At 35.6% G+C, this 26,751-nt stretch overlaps 3 protein-coding genes across 6 annotated transcripts in view; 1 reads left to right on the plus strand and 2 right to left on the minus strand.

The window, feature by feature from the left end:
• The first annotated feature begins 1,536 nt into the window (after window positions 1-1,536).
• The window catches only part of stmA (Protein EFR3 homolog stmA), an 82,093-nt gene continuing 56,878 nt past the window's right edge, over window positions 1,537-26,751 (plus strand). Inside the window, exons 1-2 of one of the 4 annotated variants that reach the window (XM_081743248.1) lie at window positions 1,537-1,643; window positions 9,100-9,144. In XM_081743248.1, coding sequence (XP_081599374.1) covers window positions 9,138-9,144 — 7 coding nt within the window. In that variant the 5' untranslated portion in view covers window positions 1,537-1,643; window positions 9,100-9,137. The other 3 variants (XM_081743257.1, XM_081743267.1, XM_081743239.1) reach the window with 3 other exon arrangements.
• On the minus strand, window positions 10,920-23,010 carry LOC145678917 (uncharacterized). The gene is made up of 4 exons (XM_081749525.1): window positions 23,005-23,010; window positions 20,853-21,026; window positions 15,334-16,042; window positions 10,920-10,942 (listed from the first exon to the last, which is right to left on the minus strand). Exons 1-4 carry the CDS (start codon window positions 23,008-23,010, stop codon window positions 10,920-10,922), a joined length of 912 nt encoding a protein of 303 aa, XP_081605651.1.
• LOC145678918 (uncharacterized) lies at window positions 23,159-26,445 on the minus strand. The gene is made up of 2 exons (XM_081749526.1): window positions 26,117-26,445; window positions 23,159-23,591 (listed from the first exon to the last, which is right to left on the minus strand). The coding sequence occupies exons 1-2, from the start codon at window positions 26,314-26,316 to the stop codon at window positions 23,159-23,161; spliced, it is 633 nt and encodes a 210-aa protein (XP_081605652.1). The 5' UTR covers window positions 26,317-26,445.

Consider the following 26,751-nt stretch of genomic DNA (forward strand, 5'->3'; position numbering starts at 1 on the left):
TAACACATATAATAAATTTCTCCTACAGACAATTACTAATCACACTAGAGTTAATTTGAGCAATATTTCATTGAAATGACTAAATTAGGCCTAATGCCTCATGTATCTAATTAAGGAAGACTAACTGCATAGCTTACTTCTATATAATTATTTCTAGCAACAATTTGTGCAAAGATATTTATAGTACAGGGTAGGTTGGATGGTTTCTCAACTTTTATTAACTATTTAATACGTTCTTTTTGTATTTCCTTCACAAATTAGTTTGTTTTGAGCATTTGATTGAGCATTGGGGGAGAACGTTTGCTATTACAAATAGATAAGTTACTTTTTTCTGTATTTTGATACCGTTGTATTAAATATATTATTTTTTTTATTCATTTTAGTTTTGAAGCCTTCAAAAATCTTAGAACCAACAACTATAGGGTCTAAACAAAATCATAAATAGGAAAGTAATGAGTTTTTTTGTTGTTGTTTTGTTTTGTTTGCAGCGAACAGTGAACATAGGCTAGATTCAGAGTTTTTATTATTCACTTATTTGGAGATATAGCAATACTGTTTACCATGTAAATTAAACGCATTAATGGTCTAATGAAGAGTTCAAAATAAGCCTTAATGTTCATTTAAGTTTACCTCCGTCCAAAGTACGTAAAAGGTTATAAGGGGAAGTGTAAGGGGCCCGGCATTGCTCAGCCCCGGGGCCCGCGACCGCTCTCGCCGGCCCTGCTAGTATACAACAATATACAACAATTTATTTTATTTGTTTTGAAAATATTTGTAGGTTCAATCTCCTCCGTTAACTCTCTATTCAAACTGGAACTGGTTCAAATTAGCCATTTCCTCTTTCAACGTGTATCGCCATTATATATAATATACAGTATAATATTCCTTACATAACTTAACATTTTTCACAGTAAGCCCATGGGACCGTACTTAGAATAGCGAGTAGACTTATTATGGTCCTTCAGGTTCAGTCGGCAATCTTAACTATTTGACCACGACCACTTTGCTCTGAATAAGTTATCATTGATGTCTTTGCTGTAATCGAATTCTGTGTCCCCACTTCGAATTTTCTATGATATTTTTCTTTGTTTCAGAGATTCTTTCGTATTTCTCTTGTGTAGTAGCCACTATGTACATTATAACTTCTGCCCTCTTACGTAATGTATTCCAGACTTTTCATCGTCTCTTTCCACAAAACTATAGCTCTGACTAATTAATTCTTATAGTCTCCACATTGTTTGGTGTAGAAATATCAGATTCATAAATAGGTGTACATTTGATTCCTTGACACATAGTGCACATTAGCATTTTCTGTTTTTCCTTGTCTAATCTATTCCAACCTGTACCCACATTACCGAAATTTGTGTCGTTTACTGATGCGAATTAGTGTAGGAACACATTATTTACCTGGGGTTACTTTCTGGGGGTAGAATGTTAACGTTGAAGGATTGGGTTCAAACACTTTTAGAAGGCATATGCATGGCTGAATACGTTGGTGTAGTCAAGGGAATTTATACGACTCAAACGGTGCGTACAACTGACCATGTGCGAAATTATTGAGAATAATTCTGTGGTATTATATTCTAGCAGAAGAAAAGGAAGAAGTAGGCGGACGATGAATCGCTGTTCCGAAGACTAATCAGGTAATTCTGTGAAAGTTGATTTGTAATAGTTGACCTGTCTTTGCTTACGTTGAAAAATTGACAAGAGTTGAACAAGAAATTCTGATATTTTGAGATGCAGATTTATAACACAATTTGTTGTTTCCTTCAAACACAGTTGTTTTCAAAAATCGTGTGTGTACATGGTTATGTAATTAGATAGAGACGTGTACTATATTTATATGGCATATATACCTGGTTTGAAGGTAGCAACTTGGCAATAAAACATCTTTTGAATGCCCAGATTACGAATAGGATTGTTAGTTTTTAAAAAAAAATCACTCGCGCAGACGGTTGTACCAAACAGAAATTTATAGGCAAAATACGATGTCGGTCAAAATTTGGTAAGCAGTAAAATCGTTTTGAAAGTAAGAATTATTACCCGTGCAGTATTACTATACGGATCCATAATATAAGTAGTAGTACAAGTAGGACTAGGGTTAGCAGTAGCAGTAGGAACGGGTTCGAAGCCCCGCAGGGGTCCGTTGGGTTCTGTTCTCGGGTTAAGTTCCAAAGTTGGGCGTCCGTTTCCAGCAAAATTTTTAAAATTTACAGTAAAGATGTGGATAATTTGATCATTTGTGTGCTTGATAATATATAAGGGTCTCGAAAAATGTTTGTTTGTTATATATAAGCGGTTATAAACATGGGACTATACGCCGAGCGGAGGGAACAGGTAGCCGAACAGTTGCATTGTGGGAAAGTAACAAGCATTTATGTTATCAACATGGCGAATGTACAAGGGCCATGAACTAATAGTTTTAACATTTGTGAAGCAATACGTTGATAACGAGCAAAATCTTTTAAAAATTTGTGAAGAGCACGGATTAATTAACCTAATAGCAAATTGCAGAAAATGTGGAAAGGAGATAAGAGCGAAAAAACGTGGCGAAAGCGGATGCCCAACTTCGGAATAAATGCCCTGTTCTCGACATAAAATTAAAGACCCCCACATTTTTCCGAGCATTTTACAAGCTATGTATCCGTATAGTAAAACAAGTGTATCTCTCCGCGAAATAGTACATCCGCCTCCACATATAGTGCCGCTTACATAAAAAAACAACCAAAAAATACAATCATTTTCTTAACTTTTAGTGTTCCCCTTACCCGACTTTTACTCGTTCTTCCTCACACACTTAAATAAATTATCCAATTGACCCGGTAAATTTCCTAAAATTGGTCCGGCGATACAGCAGTTAACCCCAAGTCGCGAACTGAAGAAGAAACATTAGGAATTAGTATTAAATGTCAATTCCTAATGAAAATGAAAGTATTGGTGTTGAATTTTGAATTAATTCCTAATGGCTAACCTGTTTCAACCTCAAACAATGTATCTTAAGCGTTAAAGAAAAAGTACAGCAACATTTATCAACATAACACTTTTCTTTTCACTAAGGTTACTGATATTTGGCAGGGATATATTTTTAAAAACTCGGAACTAGCTAGCAGCACAAAATACATATAAATTACATAAACTTCGCCTAAAATTAAGTAACTAACTCTATGGCTTATGGAACCCGGAGGTTCAATGCAACATTCACAAAAGCTCTCCATTGACTTCTATCCTTAGTTAGCTGGATCCAGTTTTAGAGACCTGCATGGGCCGGGCTTGGGCGGGCCGACACTGATTTCTCTTCAGGTCAGGCCGAGCTTGGGCCGATTAATTGCAATAATTATTGACTTTCATTAAACGATAATTAGAATAAAGGCAAACGTTGAAGAAGTGTACCCGTGAAAAATGTTACAAAATGAACAAATTTATCGGGCCGGGCTTGGGCCAAGAATTTTAAAACACCTATCGGGTCGGGCTCGGGTCAAAAATCTCCAAAACTTTTCGGGCTCGGGCCGAATTTTTCGGCCCGTGCAGGTCTATATCCAGTTTCTACTTTGTCTTTCTATTTCTGCGAAATCCATCTTAATATTGTCCTCCCATCTGTGTCTAGATCTTCCTAATGGTCTTTTTCCATTGGTTTTCCACTTAAGATTTTGAAAGTGTTCCTACTTTCTTCCATCCTGGCTACATGACCTGCCCACCTGAGTCTCCTAGATTAGGTGACCCCAACAATGTTGGGTAAACCGTATAAATTATGTAGTTCCTCGTTATGAAGTTTCCGCCTTTCCCCATTCCCATTTCTCTTGGGTCCGAATATTCGTCTCAGGATCTTATTCTCAAATACTTTCAGTCTATGCTCTTCCCTTATATTAAACGACTATACTTCGCACCCATACAGAACAACAGGCATGATTACTGTTTTATGTATTTTAAGCTTCAAATTCCTCGACAGAATTTGCGACGACGAGAGATTTTGAACTGAATAACGAATTTCCTGCTTTCAGTTAACATTTATTTTCTTCGTAAATATCGTTTTCGTCTGTTACTATTTATCGTAGATATTTGAAAGTACCTATTCACTTTATCAAAAGTAATATTTGATATTTTAACGCATCCAAAATTTATCGTATTACGATTCCGAGGAACTTCTATGTATTTAGTTCATAAATTTCGACTAGGGCTTTAATGTTTTTTATTTTATTTTTATTTTGTTTCGGAGAGGGGATCGGACCCCTCTAAATACGCCACTATTACCTAGAAACTAAGAAATAGAGGCGGTCACAAAAGAATTTTCGTCTTAAATGTCCATGGTGATTTCCCCGTTGGAATAGTAGAAACTATGTTGCGAAGAGAAGAAAGTAGGATTCACCCGTTAGCCGTTTAAAATGGGATTTTTCCCTAATCATGCTGTGCATGATACTCGTTTTCATATTGCGCTTGCATACATTTGAGTCTCATTGTATTATGATTATCATCTTCCATAATCGAAACGATAGAAGAGAAACGGGATCTTACTTATCTTTACTTTAAATTAATTTATTTCGGAATTTGATTTGAATCAACGATTTTTATTTTTAAAAAATCAAGTGATTTAAATCTTGATTAAAATCGTGATTTAAATCAGACTGAGTTAAATCAATCCACCCTGACTAAAGGTATAAGAAATCTAAAAACTTGGCAGAACGTCTGCTCGAGTAATGCCTAAAAAATACAGGGAATCTCCAGCCGTGCATCGATATGTGAGAGCATTTTAAAGGGAGGAGTACCCCTTAATTCTCTGTAAGAAAAGCAGTCCACACACAACTCATATGCACTTCTGCAACTATTCAAGGTCTCAGTTACTTCAAACCGTCCCTACGCTTAAGCCTAGCAAGGTTCTAGAACACAGATCCCCTTTCCAATCTAGCTTTAATAAAGAGAGAAAACAGCGTACCCTGCGGGGCTCTAACCAGCCTGCACTCGCTAACGCTCGCTCAGCAGTACTGAATGAATTAAATATTAAACTTTGGTACGGTACAGAAAGGAACCAACCTAGCAACTAGTTATGTAGGGGGGGGGGGGCTGTAAGGTATAGAAGTGAAAGCAGAGAGAAAGGAGGTGTTTTTCATTAATTTCTGTGTGGATCCGTATAGTAAAACATTGGCACGTATAATATTTCAAACATTAGCAATATTCTGTTAAATTGTGAATACTTTTTCATGGATATTCCAAGCAAGTGCACAATGTAACTCGTACGTTGACAATGGCAACTCCAGCACCTTATGTTCCATATTTGTTCCTTTTTCGTAAGACCAATAAATACATAAGTCTGGCTTGTCCATATTGTGTGCAAAGAGTGCAATCAACATCAGAAAAAGTAAACCGTGAACCATGGTAGATGTAAGTTAGTTTATCGTGTGTTTTAAAACTTAACGAACAGAAAAGAGAAGAGAAAAATTACTAAATTAGTTCATTAAGTTAATGCTAACAAACATAAGATCACAACATTCGCTACATAATTAATTCTGGAGGAAGTCGGCAGAAATTTTGTACGTCAAATTTAAGAACATCACTCGAAATAGTTTTTGAAAAATTATAATTTTTCCATTAATTTTCTTCTTATTGGTCTCCAAAGAGTTTGTCTCGGCGACATGACAATACCCTACTTAACATAGATGATTTAAAGGGTTGTTGAAAAATGAGAATTTTTTCACGATTTCCGTATACATACAGCTTCCGGATATGTACCATAACAACTACAGTGCAGAAAGTCTACCTGTGTTAGCCTGGGTGTTTACTAAAAATCAAAAATTTTATCTAACCCAGTCAGAGCACGGAGAAGCTTGTGGTACCACGCAGGGGTATGTCCATAGGGAATAGGCGTGTCACCGACAGTGGATATGCGTGTAAGTAAGGATAGTAGAAACACACTGTGTTCCTCATGTTACTGGATTCCCTATCTGTCGTATAGCTTTGTCGTTGCGGGTCGTTAAATAGATTAAATTAGGATAGTAGAATAGGTTAGATTACGGCTTGTATGTTGCATTTAGAAGAACCTCAATGTGGGTATTCACAGTGATACGAGTTCCTATTGCACTTGTGATGACTTCACACTAGTGACGCTACACTTGCAAAATGAAATATAGCGCAGCTTTTGTGTACACTGTCCAGAAATATTACGCCGGATGAAAGTAATATTTAATACAGTCCTCTTTTATATGCACTTAGGTAGAATGCACTTTGAGCAGAACAAGTGATTTTGTCACAGGATGCGGTATTGGAGAAGGAATAGAATCACTGTTATTTATACTTGATAGGTACAGTTCGGTTTGGTTCGTAATTCCTATCAATGTTCTGAAAGTGTACTTTTGCCTGCACTTATTTTAACCGTCGTATAGCACCTGGTAACCCTATACTTTTAAATTTGTAAACATAAAATACAGCTTTACAAACATATCTTTCGATTCAGTGTTGAATTTTACCTATAAGTTTTGCAAGATGTGGAGCACTTAAACTTGACGAGCTCCCAAATATATGATCGCAAAACCTATGATATTATGACTAATTCTGCAGCAAGTGAGCAAAAGTTAATCATAGGTATTCAATGATTTTTTGTGTATTCTTGTTATGGATTTCCATCTTTTTCTCTTTAACAAGTGTCAAAGAAGAAAGATGAAGCATTAAAATAATAGTAATCGTATTAAAATGAAAATTGTGTGGTTCGTTTTGGGTTTTTCTTAACTGAAATTAATTTGTTGTTTAAAGGTTATTCTTGTTTACATACCTAGATACAATTGTGTTGACTTGCTAAGAGTGAATGTTATTTACCTTCATACTATTTCATATTTTTCAAAATATTGCAAAAATCGAAGAAGAATCTTTGTAATGTCACTAGTTTCAGTTGTTACTTATTGTTCATTGGTTCGTTGTCAGGGCATATAATAGTGCAGTTGATTTGGTGTCTTATTTCTTGATTGGGGAGCATTTCATCAACACTAACTATTTCAATAAAGAGCACAGTAAAATCTCCCTAAATGATCACCCTGCATCACGATTGATTTTTGACAGGAACAGAATTATAGTTCCACAACAGCAATATGAGAAAACACTTTATGTAGACTACCCTTCTTCCGAGCTGCAACCACTGATTATTGTAGGAAAATATTTTTACTCTCTCTCTCTCTCTGTGACCCACTTTAGTAAAAACATGTGCTTCTTCAGGTTAGATACATATGTTAACAGAGAATGAAATGAAATATTTCCGTTTTACGTCCCAAAATTATGCCCTTAGGGTAAAGGAGACGGATAATTAATGCAAGTAAATGATTGTAAAAGACTTTGTGGAATGAGAATGTGGAAGAACCCCGAGAAATCTCGCGTATACGATTAATGATTGTTCAGCTTACCTTGGTATCCTGAGTCAATTTGCGTTGTATTAATGTATTATGTCAGTTATTGCTCTAACCTTCCTCATCACTAGGGCAACCCAAAAGCATAACAGCAATTTACACATTTGGTTGGTACCCTGGACATGGTTGCGGTTGCCTAAGGGTCCAGAAGAAACTAATTTTAAAAGCATAATTTTACAAAATAAAGCATAATTTAAAATATATAGAACATTTTTTTAAAAATTCTGTTTAACTGCAAGTTTAACATACTGTATTAATATTTTTTAAAACCAATATTTAGAATGTAAAATCATTGACAACATAACAATGCAACAATGAAAAGCTTATTTTTATTTCTGTAAACTTTTCGGTGTAATCTTTTGATGTAGAGAAAAGAAAAAAGGAAAAGAAGAAAACTTTCCGCCGACAGTGAATAGTACACAAGAACCCCACACTATATTGTTATGTGTACCTCTTGAACTTGAGCACTTTCTGTATTGTTTGGTAGTATCTTTTACTTTCCCTTTCTGTATATATGCACCTCTAAGGCGCACACAAGTGATAGAAAAAACTGACTCGAGTAAAGCGTATCTCCTTACAGAGCATTAAGTAGAAAGTTCATTAAATATGAAAGAAACTGGTTGCATAAAATATTAATTATAGTAAATATTATACATTATACAGGATTGATGTTAAACGATGATTGAAATTAGCAATAAAGCATAATTAAACAAAAAAAATAAAGCATAATGTGGGTTGATCTACTCATCACCAATTCTTCGTATTAAGCTTAATTTATTGCATACTAAGAATTGATGTTGCCGTATATTACTGCGGCAATCTACCTAATACATTAATATGAACAAAATTGATGAAGGATACAGAGGTAGGTTGAACAATCATTTATGGCTTACGTATTTAGCATCCATTAACAAGTATCTAAGGACATGATGTTGTCCAATCACAAACTCATATAGCCTGGGATCGAACCAGAGGTGAGTGCTGTACCACTGAGCCATCATGGTTTCTAGCCAAGTAATGATGCATTGAGCTGACGAAGGGATTGTAGAATTGAGTCTTAACAACTTACATTAATAATTGCATGCTAGGCACCTGCAGTCTGCTTTCTTTATGTATATTTAGTGGTAGGAAAATTACCGCCTACCAATCCTTATCAATATTTGAATGATGCTTCCAGCACACTATAATTTCCTGCAAATTCCTTCGTGTTTAATATGAAGTCCCTCTTAAAATAACTGACAGGAAGCACGATAAATCGCATAATTTGATTGCAGACTCCCTTATTTAAGTTGAAAGTTTTTGGTAAATCATTAAATGTCTCTCTCTCTTTTTCTTTTTCTTTTTTTTCTTTTTTTTTTAACAGTTCTTTTGAAGACCAGATTTAAGTTTAAAAATTCTGGATGCCCACTTCAAAGAGTGTGCACTGTATTTTTATTTAAAATTGGAGAAAGACATTATACTGGAAACATTATCCAGGAAAAATAGGATGAAATTTTCTCAGATCCACGAGCGTTGAAAGAGAAGAATAAATCTCAAGATTGTTCTGTCGTTACTGATTTTGTTTTCTTTGAATAGTGATAATTTTGAAGTCTATTTTCTTTCTTATTATAAGTTCAGCACCTTGAAATTTTACTGAATTTCAGTTTATTTTATATTATTGATGCTTAGTATCTATTTATTAGTTTTGTTTAATTATTGTTTTCGTTTTTTCTTTTAGATGGAGAATTAATTAATGTGATTTCTGGATGCATTATCATGCCGGGTGAGTAGTAAGAAACCATTTTAGTTTTATTCCAGTTTGCATTCTAAGTGTTTTCGTTATAAATGATTATGCATGTATTTTTGACTTTATTTTTTTTATTTTTCATGCTTAATATATATTTTTTTAAAAAAAGAAAAAAAACAAATTAATTACACGTGTATTAAATTACATAATTGTAATATATTGCGATAAATAGTAAAACATATTTGTTCCTTCTTCACTTTCAAAGTAGTTTTCGGATAAAATTATCTTAATAGATACAAATAGAAGTGTATACTTGTACTTTGTTTACTAGGCATCCCACCGTTTCACCTCATTTTTGATGCCTCTGTCCCAGTCTTGTTACTGTGAGCATGAATTGCCCCCTCCCCCCAGGCAAATTCTACGTAAGGCACATTTCAGCATTCTAAACACATGGGAACAAGTTAGAGTTGTAGGAGATATGGGCCAAGCATTCTCAACTCATTTCTGCGATGTTGTTCATAATGTGTCTAGGAACATGAGAACTTGCATTCTGTCTCGCTGTGGGATGACATCTGATAACAATTGGTGGTGCCGCCGCTTGTTCTTGATTGCCGGTCTCACCTAGCTTTGCAAGATATTTGTGTACAGAACAATGGTAACTTTCTCACTGCTGGATAAAGTGAGTGGAAATTGGACCAACATGAACATCACCTCGCCAATAAAGTCCGGTTGTCTTCTTTTCTTCTGTCACTGGGACTAGGTGTATTTCCACTTCTTGCTGTCTCGCTTACTCTTGGGCTCATAACAGATTAGGATGATAATCTTCCATTGCTACAATGCTCTCCAGGAAACTATAGCCCTCTGTAGAGGAGATACGTGGAGACTGATCCTCATCCGTGCAGCTTACTTCTTGTTTATGAACATATTTGGTACTTAGGTTGCATATATTCAGGAACGATAGTATATACTGTCCAGTAGTACGGAATTCGGCTTCAGTGTGGTTGAGACTAGATCCCCGAAACTTCCGGATAAGCATCAATGGCAGAAATCGTCTCATCCAAAATGGCGCATTTAGGGCACCAACTACGTACCTATTACACACTGTTGTGTCCCTTGCTCGAAACCAAGCTGACTGCTGATACACTTGTGTTCGGGACATGCTCCCAACATCATACATAACAGTCATATGATCTTAAATGTTATTTGTCGTGTTGCTCCCTGCTGTCAAAAACTGTATCAAAACTTGCTGGGACTCCTATGTGGCACCTGACACTGTGAACACATGACTCAATTGACTAACGGCTTAGAGGCAGTTTTCACGTACAGAGCGTACTTAGTGGTTCGTCTGGAACTTGTCTCTGTAGCATGCGATGTATTCACAACTTGATTACATGTCACTGTAAGTTTCATTGCTTTGGTACTGTAATTGGATTTTTCACTCATTTTATCCAGTTAATAATAATTGACCGTGCTAAATATATTTACAGATTGAGGAAGTAACCGATTTTATGTCACCCCCATTCCTCTATATGTGCGAACTCAATGAGTTAGAAAGAGGTGCTCTGTAATGCAGTTACGAAAACGTAAAGGGCTTGATCGAAATTTTTATAATTTCGAAAATCAGACTCCAGTATTATTTAGTGCATAATAATGTCACCTTGGAAAAAGCAACTAACACAAATAAGTTATTATTGGTACAGTAACATACTTGGAGAAGGCCACCAGAAAACCAAACAATTATATAACAAAAACATTATGTTTGTGAAAAATGTAAAAGCAGTTTTCCCGCATACATCACGAAAACTATTATTTCATAGTCTAAAATGCACTGGTTCTGAAGGACATAAAAAATAAAAATAACAAAAGAGGCGCATATAAAAACTTATGGTTCCTACACCAGGGGATTCAGTTCACTTCAGATATCCGATCCTTCAATCGCGTTCAGTCCGTCTTAGTCTCGTCTCATCTCGACTCGACTCGTCTCGGATTGTTAAGTCGGACAGTATCGGGCAGGTGGTACAATTGTATTAACCACCGTAGAAACGCGAACATATTGTCGTCGTTCCTGTGTGACATCGATGGACCAGAAAATGTAAGTTGTATATTACATGTTTTTTTTTTTTTTTTTTTTTTTTTTTTTTTTTTTTATACTCGTACATATGATTATGGCAGGGCAGTATATATGAATCAAATATTCTTATAAATATTTCATTGGTATAATTAACTTAATTTGTCACCATTATTTCAATGATTGCAATCATTTCAGTAATTACAAAGGTTGCAATTATAACAATTATTATGTTCGGTTACAAGCATACTGCTTATAAGTTTACTGTGTAATTTACCAAGGCATTGCATCTCAATGTGTCAGTTATTAGTCATGCATATCTCATAGTTTATTCGAGTTCTTTAACTCACGAGTATTTTACTCACTGTGGATGACCCATATACTTATTAACAAATATACTTAAATTAAAAAAGCCCTGTAAGGTGCTCATCCACCTTTGTATTATAATTATCATAATAAAATAAAATAGCCTAGGTCAAATACTGCGTAATTATTGTGTTTATTCATAAATAACTCTTTAACCCTAATCTCCCTTCAATAGGTTAGTTAAAACTATAAATATTCATTCACCAAAAACCCAAAACAATTATATAACAAAAACATAATGTTTCTGGAAAATGTAAAAGCAGTGTTTTCCCGCATACGTCACGAAAACTATTATTTTATAGTTTTAAAATGCACTGGTTCTAAAGAACATAACAAAAAATAAATAAATAAATAAATAATAATAATAATTAAATAGTAATAATAATAATAATAATAATAACAAAAGAGGCGCATATAAAAACTTATGGTTCCTAAATCAGGGGATTCAGTTCACTTCAGATATCCGATCCTTCAATCGCGTTCAGTCGGTCGTAGTCTCGTCACATCTCGACTCGCATTATTAAGTCGGACAGTATTGAGCAGGTGGTACAATTGTATTAACCACCGTAAAAATGCGAACATTTGTCGTCGTTCCTGAGTGACATCAATGGACCAACTTAATTTTAATTATAAAAGCATGCATTGTGAAACGGTCATTTCTCTCATTACAGAAAGAAGAAAGCCCGGAATGAGTAAAATCTCAAAACGAATCGAAATCCCGAGTGACATAGACAATTTTGTAAAATTTACTTTCATGTCATAAAAAAAATTACCGGTTATAAAACTATTTTTATGGTTTATATTCAACGCATTCTGACTCGTTTTCCAAAGTCCTTACTAAGACAGTACCCGCTCGTAAGAACCTATAAAGCATTACTTGTTTACTTATGCTCAACTGCCATGATTATTTGATTTAACTTGTTTATAAGGCTAAATTAGATAGTTCCATTTTATATCAGCGATCTCATTTATTATTTTCAGGTAACAGCATACAAGAAAGAAAAAAAAATTTTTGACATCATTAGCAATATAGCTTACATATTTTTTTAACAACAAGATTTCGAAAAAAAAACAATCTGTATTCTTTTGACAGTAAAATAAATTATACATTTCATGTTATTTGTTTTGGTTTATAAGTACCTCATTGTAGTATCACATGAAGCGAACTTTGATGCTATTCTAGACTGATCTACAATCATTTAAACGTAAGCTAAATATGGCACATTGCAATGTAAAAAAAATAATAAAGTATGGTACATTGTAATTCTCCTTTCACAAGATCCTTATTTCATGACTCCTCATGAACATGCAATTAACAATTAGGCTGTCTTTATCAAACATATGGGTTTATATGAGCGATTCTTTATCCTCTATTGTATTCCACAATTTATATTCTCCTTCAAACTCATTATAGAGGAAAATAGTGGCAGAAATGAGGCATCACTCTATATATGGCCTTAACGTTGAATTTCTCAACTCAGCCTCAAAACCCAAAATGATGACGTAATGGAAACATGAACTATATACAAATGAAACATGCATGCACTACAAAAGAAAAATCTACCAGACAGCACCTTAAAGTTAATTAGTGACACATATTTTTCTTATTTGTTGGGAGAATTACAAAACAGAGTTTCAACCTAAATGCCGTGCCAAAAAAAAAAAAAAAAAAAAAAGATCAATTCAACATAACGGATCAGTCTATCATAAACGAATAAGTAAGTGCAACAAGCTGATGCCGTAAGTACATCTACAAGTAAGGTAATTCTTTCATCATTAGATGTCAGCAACCTGATCTTAATAGAATACAAAACAAAATTTATGATTAAGTTCCGTACTTGGATTTTCTTTCTGTATTTTATTTGCTTATCTCTACGGTTCAGACTATTTAAATAGTAAGAAACCTATCATTTGGCGTTATGCATCGTTACCATAGCAACAGAAGTTATTTATGATCGCTGTCATGGTTCTCGAGAATTCTGAGAGACTACATTAGTGGAGAGACAATTGCGGAATGTTTAAAGCGGGGGGATCCACTACGTAGTTTGTATCAGTGTCAACAGAGGTCACCTGCGTAGGTCGCTTCAAGCGCTTTTGTAGTGAGCTCAGTTGGAACTAGCTTCTCAATGTAAAGTAAGGTGTTTCCATCCCAACATACCAAATGGTTTCGTTTCGTTTCAGGAAAATACAGGGTAAATCAACCTGAAATTGGCACAGACCAGTTTTTTTTTTCACTTTGTAGATTTTTTTCAGATTTATTATATTAACTGGCAACATCGGCGTTATCTACTTTTTCCCCTGTCTTTCGTCGATGACATTTCCAAGTGGCGTCTGTTTATTTTTATTTTTTTTAATTTATTGTAAAAAATTCGCGTTTAAGTCAAAGGCTTTCATGATATTCAAGTTTTCTGCTCGATTCTAGGCAATAGGTTAAGGAATATGCTTTCAGTGTTTTCGCGTTATTTATTGTTCTAATGGAAATGTTGCACATATTTTATGTTGATCGCTTCGTTAAACCGTAAGCGTGTTTGCACACGATACCGATAAAATCGGAGGAAGCCCCGATAATATCGGTGTCAGTGTCGGTGTCGGCGTACTTTGCACACGTCGCCGACAATATCGGTGGAAGCCCCGACAATATCGTTGCCGGTGATGAGCGAAGTAAGCGACACACAAAAAAAAAAATAAATAAAATAAAATAATTGGGAATATTATTTTTTAAAACAAGGACTACAAAAACTGTTCTGAAGAGGTGTGGAGGACGGTACAAAACTTAGAAAAAATAGCCCTATGCCTAAACATGTTTAGATTTAACAGTGCCGTTTTAAATAGATGCTGTAAACATATTATTTTCGTTTCGACGAGAATTGATGCTGCTGTACATTGCAAACTATATTAGTTTTATTTTTTGTTGGAACACTGTTACATATTGTATGTATATTATTTTGTTTTACATGCAATTAACATTAATGTCATAGTAGATTAAATGATAAGATTCGATTTGTTTTACATTGCTCCATACATACACTGGCGCAAATCCCGGGGGAATGAAAGGGACATGTCCCCTCCAATCTTGGAACTGGGGAGATTGTCCCCCCCAATAATCCGATTTGAAATGTGTTTTTTGGGAGAGAAATTTGATTGTGTCCGATCGCTAGAACGGAAAGTGAGATGAAATTAATGTCCACTCAGAATAAGCCTCAAATCTGCCCGCCTCCCAATGTTGAAGACAACTCTGCTCCCCTGATCCTCCACAGCATTGTTTCTCGACTACAGAAATAGTTTGAACATCGCTATATATATAATATGGGAACGATCTTACCCCCCCCCCACCCCACCCCATGTTGAAGACAGATTTGCGCTGTTGCATACATACCTGTCGTTTCTCGTTTCTTTTTGTCCATGAACTTAAAATCTTGGGCAAGTCTTGCATAAACTTTTCGCCATGCTTTTTGCTTTTTAATTCTGTCCTTGAAAGAGCCTGTTATCTTATCCCATATGCAAGGTCTACATTCCACAAGTTCAATATGGGTTAAAATATCGAATGGAAAAATTCCTGCCATCTCTAAAAATCTAAGCAAAACTAGAAAGATACGAATGCAATAATACACAACCTTTTCATCTAGTCACTGTAGCTAAACTGCAGAACTCTATCAGGGGGTCGATCCCGGTACTACGGTGCCAAGGACTACGGTGCCATGCTGCTTTTTTGTTATATGATAGTCCTGTAACATAGCATCGGCGCTGGAAGGCCTGGAAGGCACCGCGATTTGTCAAATTAAGCCTCTTACCAGCATTGAACTTTGACAGAAGGCTCATATACAGCTCAACCCGATTAGTTGTTTCGTTTGGAACTAATCGGTCTGCCTTTCTTATTAACTGGTCTACAGCAGCCATAATGTGGTAATACAATCCGGCCTTTTCTAAATCTGGAACTAAGTTTCTATCTTCTTTTTTTGTACAAAAGTACTGTTTGCACTTCTCGTGGTTCCCAAATACGTGCGATGGACCATTTCGCAGGTCATCTCTAAGTTCCTGCACTGAACACTTCTGTTTTGCATTATAGGATATAGCTCCCCGAGCAGCAGCGGTTAGACGTGGAATTCTATCTCGCAAAATTGTTCTGGCTTGCAAGGGGAAACTATTTTGCATACGCAGCTTGTGGAGCGCACATGTATAATTCCGCACACAATGATTTGCGCATTCAACTTTCGTGACTTGACGTCCATACGGCACCTTTTCGATTATCCTGGAGTGAACGCTGGAGTCGCCATCTGCCACAAATCGTTTGTAGCGAAGCGTATGCATTTCTTGGCTCTTGCAAAAGCCTTCTACGATTATGTCAGCTTCCATCGACGAAGATGAGGATGACCAGTTGCGGTAACATCGATGGTCGCTTGGTTTTTTATTTCTTGATGACGCTGCAGCGCACACTGAACAATATTTGTTTCTCACTCCCAAAAATAATAGCTTGTTAGTTTCTTGACCAATAATACATGCCTGGAAAAGATAATATATACAACAATGTAAGTAAAATTTAAGTATTAGCAACATTATGCACGATAAAACGTAAAACGTATTCAAATTTAACAAAACACAGTGTAGACCTTAGAGCGTTTGCACACGTCCACGGCATTGCTGGCCCAGTACCGACAATGCCGGAACCGGAACCGAGGATGCTTTGGACACGCGGCCGGCAAAACCGGTTCCGGCGCTGCTTTGCCCACACATCCCGGTAATGCCGGTGCCAAGAAGTAGTTAGAATTTGAACGTGAAGGATAGAACATGAGTCCAGCAATAAACAAACGACATCTCCTTGCCTTGATGTACGTACGGCGAAGAAAAAGGAAACAAAGCAGTACTAGAAAGATTTGGATCAATCCATTGTTGACAGTGCGTCATGTGGAAGGTTCGTTTTATACATCATATGAAAAGATGCGGAAATATATTGAAACAGGCTGAGATCACGGTATTTAAAATAATACTACTACTACTACTACTACTACTACTACTACTACTACTACTACTACTACTACTACTACTACTACTACTACTACTACTACTACTACTACTACTACTACTACTACTACTACTACTACTACTACTACTACTACTACTACTACTACTACTACTACTACTACTACTACTACTACTACTACTACTACTACTACTACTACTACTACTACTACTACTACTACTACTACTACTACTACTACTACTACTACTACTACTACTACTACTACTACTACTACTACTACTACTACTACTACTACTACTACTAATAATAATAATAATAATAATAATAATAATAATAGGAGGTTCTGAAAAGGCAGCATTGCGGTTGCATATTCACTCAGTCCACAATCGTTCTATGGAACAAATGCCAGACTAGACACAGAGTACATGAATACTTTTATAATGATCTATAGGGTAAACCAGCATGCAACCACAAGACTGGAAGTTTTCTTGTTCTGCTGGTGCTTTTTCAGTTCTTTCTGTAGTTGTGTTGTAGTTTTTATTTACTTTAATTGTATTTACAACCTTTGTTTCGCTTGGGAATTCCTACTTTTTCGATTATGATGGAGATTTAAACCCTTGTTTTCTTATTATGAAGGTTATCCATACTCTACATACTGAGTTGCATAATTAACAGGATAAACAATAGGCAACTACCCTAGATTTATGATTTCTTCATATCTCTATTTTGTTCATTTTCACCATGTTGATTTTTTAAATTATGATTTCATATATGCTAAGACATATTCTCTATCGAAACGAATCCAACGACCCCTTTGTTTAAATTTCTGCTGTAGAAGATAACAAATTAATATACACACATACATCTGTGAAACTTATTTTCCGCGTTGCCATATTTAGGTCATTCAAACAAGATCCGAAATTCCCTTGCTGAGAATTTATGTAAATAGCAAGCCGCTATGTTTGTAGTACTCACAGTCATTTTGATTATTTCATTCTTCATTATATATTAAAGTGATGTAAAAAAAAAAAAAAAAAATAGAAAAACTGAAGTAAAATAAAAATCTAAATAGAGGAAAATAAACAAGAATACACAACGCCTTGCCACTCACTCACTCACTGTAGCTAGATTGAAGAAATCTATCAGCAAGGCGACTCCGGCATTACCGGGAAAAGTATTGGGATGCTTTACTTGGGATGCCTCTCGTAAGCCTCTGTAAAATCATGATACCCTTTCCCCGTAATATCTATATTATGTTCCTTACTGCAAACTTTTTTTCATGCTTACACTGTTCGTTTCATGCAAAAGGTTTATGACAGAGAAATAAATGTGGAAAACTTAGTAAATAAAAAAATAACTAAAAATCAATGGTAAAATGGAAAAACATCCCTAAGAGCAAGGAATCGTGAAATAATATTTATAAAGTATTGAAATTTCATTTGTTTCTGGATGTCAAATATTTATTGAATATTGAAAACCGGCCTATTTTTGATCACAGATTGAACATTTATTAAATATTGAAATTATATTATTATAAATGACACTTTTCTCTTTGGATTTTAACCGCTTCAGCAGACAAAGCTCAGGCCAGGAAGTTGACCATAAAATCGCAATGAAACTGGATTTTTTTTTTTTTTTTTTGTGCGAAGGGAACATGTGTAGCGTTGTTCTTTCCTGTACCTCTGCACAAGAAACAGAGCAGGCTTTCTTCTAAATTGAATAGAACAGCGGTACTTCAAATATTGCGAATGGACGTTTCTAACTGCTCTTTCACTTTCTCGAATGATTACCGACGAACTGTACATATCCCTACGCAAGTTTTGTGTGTGTGCATAAGTCACTACTCTGAAATCTTTCGGGCTGTTTATCACAATGGAAACAGGGAACGCGGCGTATAATGTGTAGTACTGTATGTTGTATGTATTATTGTAAGTGACCTGCTAGGAGTAAGATTGTAATTCCTGGAATAAACTAGACGATGGAATATGACAGCTATTGTCACGGTCGAGATGTAAGAGTATAAAAATAGTTCGTGCCGGCAAGGTCAGAAACAAGAGATTGTTTTTTTTTCCCCCACCTATCCCAGTTGGGGAAGGAGGTGTTTGGAATCTTGGCTAAGATAATTGCCGCTAGTCTAAATTGTGAATCTGCTAGTACAAACAATGTACTGGAAAAGGAAAAGGTATTGTGGTTATGAAATTTCATCCCTTCACTTCAGCTGTTGCTTCTGGCAATGAGATAATATCGAGTTCGCAGAAGGAAGTCTGCAAATGGGGACAGCTCTTCAATCTTCTCTTTCGTGGTCAATAAACCCCCACCCCATTTGCAGTGACCTTCACAAAAGAGTATTTCTGCTTCAGAAGAAAAATAATATCCATTCATCTGTGAAAGCTTTCAGGAATGTTTCGGAGCTTATTTGGTTGTTTCATATGAACATACGTATTTCGCGAAAAATTCACACAGCCAGGAGTGGAAGCGGAAACTATTGAAAGCCCTGTTTTTGGCGGGAGGTGTTCCCAACCTCCACAGAATGTATACTAACAAAAATTATATTACTTGTGCTCATAAAAGAATGCCAAGTTGAACTTTTGATTTTATGTTTAGCGTTCCTTTGAGCAGCGAGGCTACATGAGACGTAGATATACAACTCCTGAAATCCGAAGATTATCGTTCAATGCACTCCCACTGGAAATCGAACACGGGATCCCGTTCACCAAAGTCGCGCATAATAGCCATTAGACCAGCAGGGAGGGTCACCCCAAATAGAACGTGGATAGCAAACAAAACAATTCATTTCCCATCTTCACAATGATTGGTAGGGTGAAATTAAAACTTACAAACATTATTTTAAAAAGAATGTGGTTAGTTGAATATATAGACAAAATATTCGTCGGCTTCACCCCTAGATCTCCCAGTTTGCTCGGTTTACGGCCTCTCAGTTCATGAACCTAGAACCATATTTAATTTCATTTGGGGCTTCGCCCACAGCCTCCCTTATCCCTTTTGATCGGCCAACGGCCTTGCATCTGATAAACTTGCAAACACACCGAATTTCATTTCAGATCCGGAAAATCGCTCCGTGTACGGCCTCGCATCTTATTAGGCGTTTACTCGACCTATGGCATCGTACCTCATAATCCTGCAAGCATATTGAATTTCAGTTGAAGTTGCCAAAGGATTAGCTCCAACCCAGGTTTGCAGGTTGAGTCAGGTTCAGTACGTGGGGGCTTCGCCCTCAGATCCAGGGGCGTAAATAAGGTCCCCGTAGACCCTGCATTGCGGGGGGCCTCAAGCCATCAGGGGCCCCAAAATCGTGAAGTGGGAAGTAGGGAAGGGGGCTCACTCCACGCTGTCTGCGGGAGGGCCCCCAAGCCTTTAGTTACGCTACTGCTCAGATCCTCTACATTTGCTCTTCATATCATACACCTGCACATTTCCCGAATTTTTGTTCAAATTCCAAGTTTCATGTCTCTAACATGCCGGGGTTCCGAGATTTGAACATCTTTTCTTCCCGCCTCTTTTCTTTCCTTCTAGGATATACATAAAAACGCTTAATAAGTATCTAATAATCTCCATTGAAAAGTCTAAATACCACATCCATGTTCCTAACCTTCAAAGATTCCAAGATATCGACATCTTATTATAAGAATTACAATGTAGCTCTTTTCTTCTACTTTCACTAAAATATAAAAAAATGCCGAAACATGTGTTAATTTATTTTAAATGGGAAATCCCAATACCAAATTTCAAGTCTCTAACCCGGAGTGAACATCTTACTATAGTAATTATAATCCACGTCCATTTTTCTTGCCGCCCTTTTTCTTCCCTTCTGGGCCATATTTAAAAAAAAGCACTGAAATACGTGCTACATTATTTTAAATTAAAAGTCCAAATACGAAATTCTATGTTTCTAACCGTCAGAGTTTCCGAGATATTGGCAAGATACGAATTGCAACTCCCATTGCATTTTCCTTTTCTCCCCTTCCTATTTTCCTTTCCCTTTCGCCATTTTCCTTTTCTTCCCCCCTCTCCGTCCCATCTAATTAAAACGTCACAAAACGCTAAAAACATGTCAAATGATTTTCAATGAGAAATGCAAATATCAAATTTAAAGTATCTAACGTCACGAGATTCGGAAATATTTCCATTTTATTAAAATATTTCAGACACCATTTTCCCTCCATCCCTGTCGCATTTCCAAAAATCATTCCTTAGTAGTACTCTACGTCACAAATCCTATGTATTGTCCTATTTTTTTTATTTTGACTTCTATATGGCTTAGTTTTTAATTCCTTCCTATATAAGTCATTAAATTTGTATAACTATACTCACCACTCCAGAAGCTGCATTGTATCCATGTCCATAACTTCTTTTGCTCCACCCTCCGTCCACGTATACAGTTATCCATGGTATACCATCTGGATCTACATGGCCCTTTCCAATCGCTAATCTTCTTTCTTCCTCTCCAGCTTCTTTCATCTGACTCCAAAGAGAATCTGTCCACACCTACAAAAGATATACATTGTTTTAGAAAACATGACATATCGTTATTTTGTTCTAATTTTGATTCATTACAAATCTCATTACCCATTTACTTTCTACTTTGAGTGATATCAATAACGAACAAGATAAATTTCCCTAGTCATCGAGAATGTGACTCAGTTTCTCTATGATTGTGCAAAAACTATACGGATAAATAGTTATTATTTGTCTCTGCATGCTTTGTCTGGTATGCATTGCAAAGACTAGCAGCGTTCAGAAAATATCAGTTTGAATTTTACTTTGTATAAATGTAGATAGCGACTGAGGCTTCACCTCTTGAATCCCACATATGCTCACTCTCCGATCTCGCATCTCATAAACATAAAATCATCAATGTTTGGTTAGCCTACGGCCCCGCACCCCTGCAAGAGTGCTGAATTAAATCGAAATACCGGAGGATTTGTTGCAGAACGGTTTCTAAAACTATTTCCTTGTGGCCAAATAGCGTTCTCGCTTGCTGTGTGGGAGATTCGGGTAATATTTCGTGAAAGATCAATGGTTTGGATTTCACGTTAATTTACAGATTAAAGTCTCGTATGGCTCCGGTGCGCAACCATCTCATCACACACACCATAAAGTATTCTTGACAACATCAATATGAAAATTCCACGAGAGCAGCAAAACGAGTGTGATCCACAATTCGTTATATGGCGGGTTACGTAAGCTGAGGATCATAGCGGGACCATATATATAAGCGCCGAACTCCTCACATCAAGGTCTCGCTCGCTCAATTTCCTTGTGATTAAAGTTATTTTATCATTTTCTCCAATGGAGTCAGCGATTGAAAATAAGTAGATTTTAACTACGTACGTTAATTGTAATAAAATTTGCTTGTTAATATATTATTGAACCATTTATAACATCTTTTTTCCATTATTTTGAGTTGAAATTGCAAAATTAAAAGTGTGGTGAGTTCAAAAATCTTACTACACCCCACCCTTCAACAGCTGCTCATGTTGACCCCATTTTGTTTAACCCTAATTTATCCTGCATTCGCATTTTGATATTAAATTTATTCACCGATCCTGAAGGAGACGGTGATGATGATAATGAATGAAATGGTTGAATAAAGAAAGTGGACGAAAGAAAAGAACCCCCATGTAAACCCACGCAATGATATCTGTCCGTTTGGCGCGAGATGGGATCAAATCAGGAAACCCACGTACCAGATGAACGCTCTACCATCCACCACGACTCAAATATTCGCAGTTAGGCGGCGAATTCATGCTTTCTTTCAGACTCCCCCGTTCAATATGAAGTGGTGATGAATTTATTTGTCATTAATTTATTTACAATTCAAAATTAGCCGCTTGGGAGACCCATTTATATATTTTTTCTTATGAGATCGCGTTAGTTCAGTGGTGGAACGCTCACCTATAGCGGAGGGCGACCCTGCTTCGATCTCGGTCCCACCAATGTGGACTTTATGGTGGACAAACACCGCGTAAGTGTTTCCTTTGGAGTTCTCTAATTTCCTTCCACTTCCTTCATCCCACCATTATCGCTTATTTAATCATTACCGCCTTTCTTAGTCGCGGTACAGAAAAAAAAAAGATTTTCTCAAAAGCAAAAGTAATTTATTATAAATCCGTCATATTTGATCGCTATCAAAGCTGAAATAACCGATTTATGTGCTTTATGTGTTTTTTCTTTTTCTTTTTTTAACGATTAATTTACGTTTTCGAGTTTTCCACATTTTTGGCAATTGAAACTACTACGTTGCCCTTGTAACCAGGTCAGCAACTAGAAGGGGGCAAGGGGCCAGACCTCCCTAAATTTTTCATGGCTCGCAGATCTCAATGCATCGTATACTATATTAACACAAAAAATCATGAATTTATATATTTGTAACAATTATTTTAAGACTTGGGCCCCCCTAACATGTTTATGGCACCCCCAGACTTCTATGGCTGGTTGCGGGCCTGCTTGTAACTAAGATTACTTTCATTGCTCAAGTGCTATTATGATAAAATCTTCTATACAGAACTATATAAATACAACTATTATATTAGCCACTTGTGATATTGTTGATAAGTAGGAAAGTATATTTTTCAGGGTTTTTTTTTTTTTTTTTTTTTTTAGATCAAACGGATTTGTCAATTATTACTTACCGGTTCCAGATCTTGTTCAATCTTGTTGAATAGTTTGAAGCTCATACATGGGATATCCATAATACTGAGGAATTCCTCTAGATGAGAATACCCACTTCCAATGGAAACAGTACCCCAAACAGCTGCAGTATTGATTACAGATCTTTTCGACTGTTGTTCCTCCTCTGTAGAGTGACATACTTCGCGTTTGCACACGCGGCACTTGAAATAGAGGTAAGACACTAGTCCTGAACGTCTCTCTCTATGAAAATCCATTTTTCCTAAGACACATATCTTTCTGTGGTTTTCTTGGAGCTTTATGGACCACTTGAGAATGTGTCCCAAATTTACAATCCGGTAGCCATTTGGAAAGTCATTGCGACTAACAATCTCTGTTTCGGGCTCCACTACAAGAGATGGTAGAGACTCAGTGTCAGAGCTGAAATAACATATAATAATAATAATAATAATAATAATAATAATAATAATAATAATAATAATAATAAATTATAGAAATGAAAATGAAATTTATAGAAATTTAGTGCTTATATGTTGAACGATATGGCTTATATGAATAGGGTGAATAATTGAAGAACAGATGGTCAAAAATTACTTTTTTCCTGTATGTAGGACTGCGAAATGTGTTTATCTTTTTAAAAATTTGAATTAGATTTTCTTCTCTATGACTATTATATTATCTCCTATTGTCGCTCGAAAATTAAAACCAAAAAAGTAACTTTTATATGAAGTTCAAATGTGAAACTGGTTTTGTTCTTTGGTTTGCAATTTAGATAGATTAAAACAGTGCAATTGTAGACTCGGTTTCATTACTTTTCGGGGAATAACCAAGAGTAGAAAATCATATGGAGCAAAAGCCACGACGAAAAAAAAAAAAAAAAAAAGTTGAGGGCGAAAATCACGCTGCCGGAATCTGATGTAAACAAACAACTGAATGTTGTTGTAGGAGGCTGAGTCCCCTTCAGATGTGAGTTGACCAAGGATTTCTAAAAATTATTTAGTAGGAATAATCTGTAAATTAAGCATGATTTTTTAAATAGCTTTCCACTAATAAATTACGTATAGATTTAAAGTTTGAATTTCAGACTTTTTTTTTAAAGTAACATTTCAATACATAAAGAAAATATGTATTGTTGAAATTAAATGAGAGAAATAAATCACACGAAAAAAAAAGCCTTTTAAGTTAGTGAACAATGTATATATATATATATATATATATATATATATATATATATATATATATATATAAGGGCGGATCCAAAGGGGGGCTAAGGGGCTATAGCCCCCTCCCCTTGACGCTCAGGTTTACATTGGATAAAATGGGCTTCAATTCTGCTTTACACTGGATAAAACGGCAAATTATGGTTTAGCCCCTCCCTTGATCATATCCTGGATCCGCCACTGTATATATATATAATTACTTTTTCCTCTAAACCTTCAGTTACAATGAACAATTTAGCAGGTGATTTTCCTCGAAGTGTACATATTTTAGCAGTAAACCATTATAAAATGTGTGATAGAATGAGTCGAGTAAAGTACATTTCTTCAAGTCTGAAATATTAATAGTCCTAAAGTAAAATAATCGTTTAATCCTTATTGAAATTCTATATGTTGTCAGTTAAATTAATTCCTATTTTTTATTTTAGCTGTATATTATAACAAGTTTTTGTAAAGCATCTAATTCAGGTGAATTCTAAACAGTATCAAAGAAGATGGCAAGTGTATTAGGGTATATATATTATTGAACCAATAAAAGTAAACACTTAATAAATAAGGTAGAATACATTTCCTAAAATACCTACATATACAAACACATAACATTCAGACATAAGATGCAATATATATATATATATATATATATATATATATATATATATATATATATATATATATATATATGTCGCTGGTCTAGTGGCTAGCACGTGCGCTTCTCTGCAAGGGGTCCTGGGTTCGAGTCCCGAAGGGAGAGCATAGAACGATTGTGGTTCGGATTCCATGTTAACCAATAGGTCCATGTTTCATATAGCCTCGCTGCTGACAAGGGACGCTAAACTAATATATATTTATGATCCGAGAGAAAAGTGAAATTTGCCATTGCCATCATAAAAAAGTAATTTAAACAAGAATACTTATGATATCTACAGATCCTAATTTCGATTTTTGCAAACTTGTCAAGATCAACGGGTTGTCAGTGGTCGATTTGGAGGGAATACGGAGAACGTCGTTCTCCATTTACCAGAAAATCAAATATCCGTTCCCCTACTTTATTTCATCTGGAACGCGTTACCCCGGAATCTTACAAAATAATTTTGTTATTCAATGTATTAGAGAATTTTATATTAATACATAGAGAGTGTCCCCCCACTTCTTTAAAGCCAAATCGACTACTGCAGGTCGTAAGATATGCAAGGATCCTAAAAATAGTGATTTTTTTTTAAATGTGGCATATTGTTCCAAGCCCTTCATATATAACATTGCGCATAATACTATTATTATATGTATCGCTGTATAAAATTAAACACGCAAATGATTCACGTAATTGTATTTTAAAAAAATAATACACCTAGCAATATTATAATAATCCACTAAAAGATTAGTGAAACATGTGAAGGGTACAGGGAAAGAACATGGTAAGTACATTTTTTTTCTTCGATTTTGAGATTGCACCCAACCGTAAAAGTATGCATTGCACACGATGTTTTGGACTACTCAAAGTGGTAAAAAATTTTGATCATTCCTCTGTAAATTGGATGTTAAAAGCAGCTATATGCGTAAAGAACACGCTCAGTCAGACTACAAAAATGAGTTTTGGTATAAAATCAATAAAACTGGATTTACAATGTTCTTTCCCTGTATACATTTAGATAGAATGATAACAAGATAAGAATCATTTTATGTTGGTTCAAAGTAATTAATAATCAGGATGGAAAGTAAAATAAATCTCACCTTTCTTTATCATTTGATTCATCCCTTGCAATTGGAACCTCCATAGAACTTCCACTTGTTTCTTCCAAAGATACACAAACAGAAGTGTCACACTTGGAGCTATCTTCTATTTTACGCCTTTTTATCCAAGATAAACGAATAGCCTTAGAATGCTTATTTCTCTTCCTACTTCTGGAAGGACATCGCCGCGTACGACCCATTTCTAAAACACTAGCTGAATAAAACTGTGCGTTGGTAACTCTGTCAAGACTTATCCAGACTGCAAGAAGTTCCGAAAAAAAACGTCGCCTGAAGTGGGAGGCGCCACCTCACAAACCAAGAGGGTGGCATTTTACATATTACGAAATTGTTTCATGTTTTATTTTGAAATGCATATGTCTATATCCAAAACTGTGGTACCAATCAAAAGACAAATATATAGGGATTTGCCTGATATGCAATATATAGGAATAAATAAAGTATTTTCCACAAAAATAGTGCTCAAAACTGAAAGTTTGCTCCTCATACGGAATTCAGTAGTATCAGCAATGCACTTTTCCATTTTCAATTAATAATAATTTAACATCTGTCACGATATTGACGTGTATTATTATTTTATGTCAATGAGAAATGTGTAAAGAATCATATACTTTTTT

This window comes from Thermobia domestica, chromosome 2, assembly GCF_964235325.1.
Source record: "Thermobia domestica chromosome 2, izTheDome1.hap1.1, whole genome shotgun sequence".
NCBI lineage: Eukaryota > Metazoa > Arthropoda > Insecta > Zygentoma > Lepismatidae > Thermobia > Thermobia domestica.

Bases quoted from the DNA above. Each gene is read 5' to 3' on its own strand.
- LOC145678918 (XM_081749526.1), bottom strand. From the start codon at position 26,316: ATGGGTCGTACGCGGCGATGTCCTTCCAGAAGTAGGAAGAGAAATAAG. The intron at 23,592-26,116 runs GTGAGATTTATT...ATGTTATTTCAG, and splicing joins GAATCAAATGATAAAGAAAG to CTCTGACACTGAGTCTCTAC.
- LOC145678917 (XM_081749525.1), bottom strand. The intron at 16,043-20,852 runs GTGAGTATAGTT...TATCTTTTCCAG, and splicing joins ACAATGCAGCTTCTGGAGTG to GCATGTATTATTGGTCAAGA. The intron at 10,943-15,333 runs GTAAGAGGCTTA...TATGTCCTTCAG, and splicing joins TCTGTCAAAGTTCAATGCTG to AACCAGTGCATTTTAGACTA.